The 11,242-nt window shown below is 47.8% G+C and overlaps 1 protein-coding gene across 1 annotated transcript in view; it reads right to left on the minus strand.

The window, feature by feature from the left end:
• The window catches only part of YTHDF1 (YTH N6-methyladenosine RNA binding protein F1), a 32,464-nt gene extending 22,188 nt beyond the window's left edge, over positions 1-10,276 (minus strand). The window contains exons 1-4 of the mRNA XM_075350422.1: positions 9,936-10,276; positions 3,872-3,896; positions 3,218-3,297; positions 20-1,561 (exon numbers count right to left, since the gene is read on the minus strand). Coding sequence (XP_075206537.1) covers positions 20-1,561; positions 3,218-3,297; positions 3,872-3,896; positions 9,936-9,965 — 1,677 coding nt within the window. The 5' untranslated portion in view covers positions 9,966-10,276. The remainder of the gene's footprint in view (positions 1-19; positions 1,562-3,217; positions 3,298-3,871; positions 3,897-9,935) is intronic.
• Between the last annotated feature and the right edge of the window lie 966 nt (positions 10,277-11,242).

The raw sequence follows: 11,242 nt of genomic DNA on the forward strand, positions 1-11,242 counted from the left end.
AACAAGTCTGGTGGATTACCTTGCGCACGACCTCTTCCTCCTCCTGGCGCTTCTCATAATGAGAAAAGTCATCAAAGATGGAGGTCGTGTGCTTGTAAGTGGCAATGATTTTAAGCACTAGTTTTGCTTTTTCTAAGGGCACCTCCTGCGTGTCTCGCGAGTTTGTGACCGGTTTATTATCGTTGTTCTCCAGACGGATGTGCCTCAGCTGGTTGTTGGGGACGTCCTTGACAAAGAGCCACTTGACGTCAAACTTGCCCTTCCACTTGTCCTGTGACCAGACACCAGCGCTGGTGCCGTAATCGACAGGTGACCGCATCTCGGCCACGCCGCAGAAGTGTCCACTGCCGTTGACGCTGAAGAGCAAGTAGACGGGGCCTTTGCCGTTCATGGAGCGGAAAGCGCTGTCCAGACGCTTATTGCCGTGCTCCGTGCTACACCAGATAGAGTACTTGATGGAGCGGTGAATATCGTCCTCGGAGTAACTCTTGATGATAAACACACGTCCGTTTTTCAGGTTCCAGTCGAAGTCCTTGGGGTTGTAGCTGTGAGAGGCTTTAAGCTTCTCCAACACTGGATGGGAATCACTACCAGGGACAGCGTGAGGCTGAGGCCCACCCAAAGGATTACCGTCAGGGCCCCCACCTTGCCCATAGGCAGCGTTCCTGTTACGGGGGGCTACCCAGCGGTTCTGTGGGGCCTGCTGCTGCTGTGGTGGCGCTGGGGGATTTTGGTAAGGGGCCTGGGACAAAGGTGGGGGTTGAGCCGGGATGGGTTGCAGCAGCTGCTGTTGGGGTTGGGGCTGAGGGATGGACTGAGGCGATGGGATCTGCGGAGGCATTGGGGGCTTAGTGACCGGACCCTTATTGTCCCAGGTGCCAATATCCATGTTATGTTTGATGGGTGGTGGGGGCAGTGCCCCACCAATGATAGTCACAGGTTTAGTTTTTGTCTTAGGCTGTGGTTTGGCAGGTTTGCTGGCTATGGCTGCCCATGAGGTGGGTTTAGAAGGTGGCATACTTATACTGTTGCCACCATTGCCAGACAGAGCACTTGGCATTCCTACGCTGTTCACCACAGAGCCCACCGTCTTCACTGCTGATGCAGTCACGTTGCTGCCTATCTTTAGCCCCACCATGCCCTGTTCAATGCTGTTCATGCCCGGTGCTTTATTAAGAGTCTCATTATGAAACCCGGTCTGTCCATCCACAATCGTCCCGCCCAAAGAGCTGGGAGGGTAGCTGTAGCTGCCCCCATAGGCAGAGTTCTGAGTCTGCTGACCCTGAGAGCCGCTGGTGCCCCAAGCGGAAAATGCAGGGTTTTCAGGGAAAAAGTTGAAGCGATGTTGGTAGATGTTATTTCCCAGACCCCCTGGCTGTCCAAACACTGCATCATGCATGAAGTGATGGTCTCCATTGCTGAGCTGTCCATATGGGGTAAGATATGGGATGGGGGGGTCCCCACCTGTTGACCACGGCGCTTCACTCAGCGAGTACGGGAAGATTGATGGCGGATAATAGCTGGAGAGGTACGGGTCTGTCATGGATGGGTAGCTGTTACTCTGTTAGCAGAAGAAAGTAGAGAGTTAGAACCCAAATAATCAGTCAAAGAAAGAGCAAAAATCTAAAGCCCTATCAAATTAATTTCCAGGAAAACAAATTGTTGCCTATCCTTATGAGCCGCAGCGGGAACCGTGATGATGACCGCGCTATATAAGTAATGCGTAATAAATAAATATCCTTATGTTCAGGAATCTCATCTCGTGAGAGGTTACAATATATGTCTCTTGCTCTGGAGGACCTGTCAGGTCTTGCATTACACAAAAAAAACCCACTGATGAGATGATCAGCCTATTATCAATAGGGCCACTTGAAAGGGAACATGTCACCAGATTTGTGCCTTATAAGCAACCGCCACCACCAGTACACCCCATATATACAGAATTCTGTCCAGTCCGATAGGCGTCCCTGGTCTCGGTCTGGTGCTTCCTCTCTTCTTGCAATCGCCATCCTCCTCGGTTCGTGAGGGCGACATGTCTTATGTCATCCAAACAGTGTCCTCCAGTGCGGTCATCTCTCTGCCCTGCTGAGGGCAGCTCAAAGTACTGTAATGCACAGGTGGGGGAAAGATCAAAGGATGCCCACGCATGCGCACTACAATACTTTCATCTTCCCTCAGCAAGGCAGAAACGTGCGTATGTGCAGGAGCGCAATGGTGGACACTGTGTGGATGACGTAAGACGTGTCATACACAGAGCAGGGAAGGAGGATGGTGATTACAAGAAAAGAGGAGGAGCCGGACTCCCCCGCAGGTGAGTATAATAAAAGGTGGGGGGTTTTTATGTTATGTTATACAGAGTGGCCTGGGCTTTATATACAGAATTCCACAATGCTGTATATAAGGGCTTACTGGTGGTGGCTGGCAACAGATTCCCTTTAAGTAGGAATTGTGGAAAGCAGAGAGCACCCTTATCTGAAACTCAATAACGTATTTGCGTGCTGTCAGTGAATGCGATTTGTGTTTGAATAAAAATCGGGATGTAACAAAATGACTGACAGCAGGAAAACATCATGAAATCAACATGGAATCAAAGGGTTTGTCCACTAGTAGGATAACAATCCCATTCCCCATGTTTGCCCCCAAAATATAAACACTTATACTCCCCTCCTGTGCTGGCGCGGTAGCAGCAGTGTCGACGCTTGCGTTCCCGGGCTCATGCGAGGTTGATGTCACGCGAACCTCGAGCCAATCAGCGCCGGCGTCTGTATTCACATGTATAAGTAATTAACAGGAAGAGCTGCAGCTGCTGCTCACCTCTTGTTGACTGCTAATACTTCAGAAGGCGGGGAGAGAGAAGCCGGCGCTGACTGGGCTCGATGTTCACATAACATCACAACCTCACGTGAGCCCTGGGTGTATGCGTTTTTATTTTAATGGGGCCAAACAACGGCAATGAAAAGCCGCTGTCCTAATAGTGGACAACCCCTTTAATAGAGTTCAGCAAAAAGTTGCAGACTTTTCAATAAGAGTTTTCCTTAGTTTATCTGTAAACCACCCACATGATGTATCTATACTGGCAATGTATCCTTCCTTCATAAATTCAGTAAAGCAGAAAGTCTCGGGACTATGAACAAACCCCCACAAGGGGACATCCCATAGACGGCAGTTCTCTATAGGTTTAATAAAGTGGAGGGGGATTTGTGATGACCGCACTCACCTGATTGGACTGCCCCGACAGGTACTGCTCAAAGTCGTTGTCATGGACGTTGTCTTTCTGGTGCAAGGATCCATTTTGAACTGAAATAAGATCATTGTTTGAGCATCCAAGTGAAAAAATGTAGTTCGCAAACTAACATGACATGAGAGGGGGCTTACAGAGTCTAAACAGAGGCTGAGGGGGGCTCATACTGCACCCGGCTATGTGAATGGACCCAAATCTAATTTTAAATTAATGATTAATAATAAAAAAGCATCCCTCCGCGGCTCCTGACACTGCTCTACACCGTGTGCGGAGCGGTGGTGGCCGGTTCTGGACCCCCATCGATCTCATATTGACCTAGCCATATAAGCTTATATGACCCCCTTTAACAATGCTCTAGTAGGTGTTACCCCCCCCCCATCTTTACAGAAACCCATTGCAGGAATCCCAGTGATCAGCAACATTATCACCGATCTTGTAAATGGGTAGTAAGCCGTTATAAAGGCACAACTCTAGGAATGGGACCCTCAACAGCGAGGAGGGGCGCAGGATTATAATATTCCTATATGAGCCTATTTGTGTGAATGCAGCCTTCAGCTTGTAGCTGTAGTAACTCCCAGACATTGGCTTTATAGTCTATGTATAGATGGGGTGATGGAGGGTAATAATTACCTTTACTGTCCTGTCCTTTTGGTCTCTGGCGTATTCCACATGAAAAAAAGAAGAAAAAAAAAATAAGGTAAATTAGATCCATATTTCTAGACATGCTGTATAACACTGCGATGCTTGTCATCTCATCAAATGTGGGAAGGGGATAAAAAGCCTGGATGAATGAAAGCTGGAGCAGCTGCCCATATTAGCGGGAGCCTGACAGCCGATACATGCTGCCCGATCCATGGCCATCATCAGACACGTGATGAATGATTTTAGCCATACTTTGAAAGCTGCCGGTGACCAACTGAAAAGATGGGTCCACAGGGGCTTCTCCCCGCTCGCTGCTGGTGCCTGACAGGTCTCTCCCTAAGAATGCATGCAGGGGAAGATCTGTCACTCCAAGGTAGTAGGCGAGGAGAAAATCAGAGACCAGTTTGTGTGACAAGTCTCCCATGTGACTTGGTCCCTGGCGGCTTTTAAGAGAACCAACAAGCAGGATCTTCCAATATAACAGTAAAGCCAGTGCTATACTGGTGCTAGGATGCTGAATGTATCCATACCTTTTGTTCTGAGATTAGATGCTTTATTTCAGAAATATGTGCAAGTAAAGTTCCAGCAATGCACTATTTGATTGACAGGTGCAAAAGGAAGGGAATATGTGGGTCGGGTCTTGCCATCTATTACCGCCCGTCAACCTGCGTCGGAATTAACATCTATGACGGCAAAAGGGGAAGAGGGTGGGAATAGATAGCAAGACACGACCCTAGTATTAATTTCCTGTTGCACCTGTCAAACAGCAGTGCATTGCTGGAACTTTACTTTCACATATTTCTGAAATAAAATATCCAATCTCTGAACAAAAGGTACGGATACATTCAGCATCCTAGCACCAGTATAACACTGGCTTTATTTTACTGAAAATCCTGATGGTGGGTTCCTTTTAAATGGAATCTGTCAGCAGTTTTTTGTCTACCTCATCTGAGAGCAGCAAGATGTAGGCAAAGAGATCCCAAATCCAATGATTACTGGCTGGTGCCGTTGTGACACAATCAGAATTTTTATATTTAGCAATGTATTAGAGCTTAGAGCGCTGTCCCGCCCATACCAGGCTCCCAACAAGGCTTGTACATTGACAGCGAGGTGTTAGGGGAGGGGACGAGCGCTAAACTATAGCATGACTTTTTAGTCCGACCACAATAAGGGTCTTCCTGCTTAAACAAACATAGCAAATAACCTACAGACCCTGAATTCTATGTTTTAACCCTTGCAGCATGCTGTCTTCAGCTTACATAGCGAAAACCTGCTGACAGATTCCCTTTAAAAGTGAGGTTTTTCTCTAAAACGCAACATTGTTTCAGGGTCAAACATACCTAGCTGAAATTGTTAAGAGTGTCTGATACCTGCTGCCAAGGATCGGGCAGTATGTGTCAGTGGTCAGGTTGCCTTTAAAAGGAATCTGTCACCAGGATTTCCCCCCAATCTAATTATATGCGCATGTAGCTCTTTTAAAGACAAGTCCAGCAATACCTGTACATGGCCAGTCTGCTCCTCTGTTACTGAGAAATCAGTGTTTGAATTGATATGTGCATGAGGCTGAAGATCTATGGTATATCTGAAGCCTCCGTCACTTCAGCTCTATCCCTGCCCAGTGCTGCCGCCACATTGTTGACTGACAGCCTCTTTGTTGTGTGCTGTAAGTCAAGAAGGAATAGGTGTTATTGGCCAGTCTGCTCCTGTTACCGCCCATGTACAGGTATTGCTGGACTTGTCTTTGAAAGAGCTACATGTGCATAGTTTGTGTGTGTGTGTGTGGGGGGGGGGGTGAAATCCTGCTAATAAGATTCCCTTTAACCAATTAGGTTGCTGATCCCATTTTTATGAAAAAGGCTTCTGACAAATGAGATCTGGGATGTGATTGGATCATACGGCCACTTTTCTTCCCCTTGGTGCGCTCACAGATAAAAACCTCCTGTAATCCTATCAGAGTATATAGACTAAGGCTGGGTTCACACATAGCGACAGCGATAACGACGTCGCTGTTACGTCACCATTTTTTGTGACGTAGCAGCGACCTTGTAAGTCGCTGTTATGATCGCTGCTTAGCTGTCAAACACAGCGACGCAGCAGCGATCATAACGTCGCTACATGTGCAGGGAGCAGGGAGCCGCGCACACTGCTTAGCGCTGGCTCCCTGCTCTCCTAGCTACAGCACACATCGGGTTAATTAACCTGATGTGTACTGCAGCTACATGTGCAGAGAGCAGCGCACACTGCTTAGCACTGGCTCCCTGCTCTCCTAGCTACAGCACACATCGGGTTAATTAAACCGATGTGTACTGCAGCTACATGTGCAGAGAGCAGGAGCCGGCACTGGCAGCGTGAGAGCGACGGAGGCTGGTAACGAAGGTAAATATCGGGTAACCACCTTGGTTACCCGATGTTTACCCTGGTTACAGCTTACCGCAGCTGCCAGATGCCAGCTCCTTGCTCGCTTCATTTCGTCACTCTCTCGCTGTCACACAGCGATGTGTGTGTCACAGCGGAAGAGCAACAATAAAAAAAACGAACTAGGGCTGTGTGTAACGAGCAGCAATCTCACAGCAAGGGCCAGGTCACTGCTCAGTGTCACACACAGCGAGATCGCTAATGAGGGTACTGTTGCGTCACCAAAACCGTGACGTAGCAGCGATTTTGGTAGCGATCTCGCTATGTGTGAAGCACCCCTAAAGGCCCAGTCACACTAAAGAACTTACCAGCGATCCCAACAACGATACAACCCGATAGGGATCGCTGGTAAGTTGCTAGAAGGTCGCTGGTGAGATGTCACACTAAGCGACGCTCCAGCGATCCCACCAGCAACCTGACCTGGCAGGGATCGCTGGAGCGTCGCTACACGTGGAAGCATGCTGCGCTTGGTAACTAAGGTAAATATCGGGTAACCAAGAAGCACTTCCCTTGGTTACCCGATATTTACCTTCGTTACCAGCGTCCGCCGCTGCCAGTGTCGGCTCAGTGTTCCCTGCACTCCTAGCCACAGTACACATCGGGTTAATTACCCAATGTGTACTCCAGCTACGTGTGCAGGGAGCCGGCACTGACAGCTGAGAGCGGCGGACTCTAGTAACTAAGGTAAATATCGGGTAACCAAGGTAAGGGCTTCTTGGTTACCCAATGTTTACATTGCTTACCAGCGTCCGCAGAAGCCGGCTCCCTGCTCCCTGCACATTTAGTTGTTGCTATGTCGCTGTCACACACAGCGATCTGTGCTTCACAGCAGGAGAGCAACAACTAAAAAATGGCCAAGGACATTCAGCAACAACCAGCGACCTCACAGCAGGGGCCAGGTTGTTGCTGGATGTCACACTAAGCAACATCGCTAGCAAGTTGTGCCTCTGCAGCGATGTTGCTAGCGATGTTGCTTAGTGTGATGGGGCCTTAATGTAGAGGGGCTGGCTCTCACTCCGGTGGTCCCAGTGGCATTCATGTATTACCTGCAGTGATCTGCCAGCTTCAATAAAAGTAGTATCTACATTTACAACCCAAAGCCTGTTGCATCAGAGCAATGTCCTTATGACAACACTTCCTGTTCTGATTTGTAAGAGGTTCAGTGTTGGGAACATGATGTGGGTATGAATCAGCTTCCAAATCAATGATCACATCCCACGTGGCTTGAACAATGGGAATGATATTCATGTAGAACCATATGGAGTGGAGGTAACAGGAAGTGTTTTCATGGGGAACTAGAAGCAACGTGGGGGTTGTGGTGGAGCATTGACTTAGTACAGTAAAAGACCGTTTAGCTATGTCTTGTGAAATCAATAGCCATTCATGGAATATAGACAGGCTGAGCCTTTCATTGCAGCGTTTCCTCTGATCAATAGATGCGCCCCCTCCCCTCTACCCCCATATGTCCTATTAAGAGACAGACGTCCCCCTCTGCTTTATTACGACTCCTTCGCGTAGAACCAGAGGAAGGGACAGTATAAAATCAGACCACAGGTACAATCACTGCGGTATTGGAAAAATTCCGAATAATAGATACTAATCACTGAAAAGGAGAAAAAAAAACCCCAAAACTTAACATTTAATAAAAAAAAAAAACAAAAAAAAAAAAAATTGATCACCTAGTAAGAGATTGGGGGTTTTTTTTTGTATGTTCTTGATTTTCAGAAAGTAGATAATAGACACTGTTCAAAAAAAATAGGGTTTAAGTGTATTTATGAAATCTTAAGTTTTATTTCCCCTTTCAGTGACAGCACAAGAACAATCAAACATTGCAGAAATGGCCATCCAGATCTGAGACCAAAGATACACAAACATGTATCCGTCGTATAAGGAACCATGGACATCGGGTGCGGGGACAGTGTGATTGGAAGGGTCTCCGCTCACTTTTTGATAATGGTGTAAGTCTCAGCACCTGGACTTGCGTAGATCAACAACTTCTAATGTCATTACACAAAGTGTTATAAAAGCAGTTACACTTTAAGGATCTCCCATGGATATGATGAGCAACTGTGAATTAAAGGTTTTTTTCCCCATAAATATGTTTATTTCCCATAGACGCTCTAGTTGAAACAAATGTCACCGTCAACTACCCTCCGCATCCAATCACTGCGCTGAGTGGTGAGCAGGACGTGATTGGCTGTAGTGGTCACATGTACTGAAGTCATGATGTCATCGCTGCAGCCTGTCAACAAAAACTGGGGGCAGTGGTGGAAGGCGAGTAATGATTTTACCTTTAACCAAGCGCAAGGTTGTGGGGATAAAAAAAAATAAAGTATTCCTAGAGAATCTGTTCACACACTGCGTTTTTACCCGAGTTTTTTTGCGTTTTTGCTGCAGAGATTTCTTGAGAAAATGGTTATAACCTTTCTGCAGACATTCCCCAGCAAAACCTATGGAAAAAATAATAGCTGTGCGCACCCTGCGTTTTTTTCTCAAGAACATTCTCTGCAGAATTTCTTGAGAAAAAGAATGAGCATGTCACTTCTTTTCTGCAGGTACCTGCGTTTTTTGCCATAGATAATAGTAAAAACACGCAGAGACCAACCTGCGGAAAAAACGCATAAAAAAATCACGGTAAAAACACATGCGTTTTTTGAACGCAAGTGCGTTAATCTTTCAGACTCAAATTTCTTGAGAAAAATCCATTTTCCTAGTGCGCACAGAGCCTTATAGACGGGAAGCAGACAATATTCTGCAAACAGAAGGAAGGAGGAAAAAGATGGAGAAAAGACATAAGGAACTGATGAAACACAAAGAAAGATGATCAGAGGCAAAGAGAGCTCAGAGGGACATAACCCAAAAGGCCAGAGACCCCCACATGGAAAGAACTGGATATGTGAATATAGACAGAAATGACACGGGGGAGCGGAGGAATAAAGTACAATACAAGGGTCCCCAACCAGAGAACCACAACTCTCAACATGCCCTGACACCCGCAACATGGACAATGCAGGCTGGGAGTTGTAGTTCAGGAAAAGTCACGGATTAGAGGCCTCTGGAACAACTGGAGGAAGAGCAAAGAACTGCACTTGAAAATGGAGGAAATAGCATCAGATTAAAAAAAGGGACAGATGGTAATGAACAGTATACAATATCTGTACACAGGGTGGGCACATCCACAGGGCAATGCTTTACTGTGCATTTAGTAACAGATGTAGCAGAGCTGAACGTGTGGGGAGATGTGGGAGACCCTGCACAGAGCTGGGGAGATGTGGGAGACCCTACACAGAGCCAGGGGACACTGCACTAACCACGGAAATGTGTAAGACCCTGCACAGAGCTGGGGAGATGTGGGAGACCCTGCAGAGAGCTGGGGAGAATCTGCACTAAACCAGGGAGATGTGGGAGACCATGCACTGAGCCGGGGGGATATGGAAGAACCTGCACTAAACCGGAGATGTGGGAGAACCTGCACTGAGCCGGGAGACACGCTCAGCACTGCTACATCTACATGCGTTACATAGAGGAAGGATGAGCACAGCCGGCCTGGTGAGGGGGCGGGAGGAGCCGGCGGGGATGGATGGAGGGGGAGGCGGCCGCAGCATGGACGGGCCCGGGCCGGCGCACATCCGCTCACCTGCGGGTCCACGCTTGTGGCAGACATCATTCATGAAGAGCAGATACGGAGAATCCACACAGTCCGGATGGGGAGGGGGCGGGCGGCTCAGTACAGGCCGGGGCCCGGACAGCGGGGTTAGGCCGCAGGCGGTCACTCGGTGCAGGCTTCGGTTCAGAGGTGCCGTTCTCCGGGCGTCAGTTCCAGGCCTGGTCGGGAAGGTTCGCGTACGGTTTATTAGCCGGGGCCCGCTCGGTGTCTCGGTTCAGGCCTGGCCCGGGAGTTACAGACTCCACACTCACCAATGGCGGAGGGGACTGGGCAGAGTGCGGCTGACGTCAGCAACAGCGCGTTGCATGCCGGAATGAGAGGCCACTGCGCATGCGCTTCTCAGGCCAGTGGCAGTCAGCGCGGCTTCTCAACGGAAGTGACGTCAGGCGTGCGAGCGGAAGTGGAACTGTGGGAACAGCCCACCACGTGACGATCAGCCATTCTACAGCGTTCGTTTGTTCTTTTCTTCCAGCGTTCCGCGGTCGGTTGTCTGCGCTGTGCGCTCCGCACCGGACGGTCCTGGAGATTAGCAGAACCCTCCACATTTCCATCAGACACTAATAGCACGTGTCACCCCCAAGCCCAGCTTCACCGTCATGACCGGGCCATTTTTAACAATCAGATTCGATTTTTATTAAACAATAACATTACATAGGTCGTAACTTAAATCATGAAGGTAAAAGACATTATATAGACGAGGAAGATGGTTTTAGGTGGTTTATATAGATACCGTGCTCCCTGACAGGCTCTTATTTGTTCCAAAAGATGCAGTGGGCTTATTTTCAGGGGATGTCTTATGTCTTCCATTAACAACAATCCACATTTATTCTTAAAAAAATTAACATTTATTCAAATATAATCATCACAATCTGGAACATCAACATAACTCTCCAAACCCTGTGTAACATATGTCTATCAGTCTAGACACACCTCCCAACCAACCCAATTTGAGAGCTTCTCCAGCAGTCCCACTGCTCACAGCTGATGTCCCAGCTCCTCCCCTCAGTGCAATGAATAAATTAACTCAGTTCAGTACTGGGACTCCAACTCCTGAACTCATTGTCCATAGGCAGCAGCTCTACCATTGAGCTACTGCCTCTATTGAAAGACATAGGAAGATTTGGTAATCTTGACCTGTATTGCAGTAGAGAAACCAGAAGCAGATTATTCAGCTACATAGATAAAATATATAGATACATGATAGTTACATGGTAGATAGATAGGTTCATGAGAGATAGAGATGGATACATGATAGATAGATACATGATAGATATAGA

The sequence above is a fragment of the Anomaloglossus baeobatrachus genome, chromosome 5, assembly GCF_048569485.1.
Source record: "Anomaloglossus baeobatrachus isolate aAnoBae1 chromosome 5, aAnoBae1.hap1, whole genome shotgun sequence".
NCBI classification, from domain to species: domain Eukaryota; kingdom Metazoa; phylum Chordata; class Amphibia; order Anura; family Aromobatidae; genus Anomaloglossus; species Anomaloglossus baeobatrachus.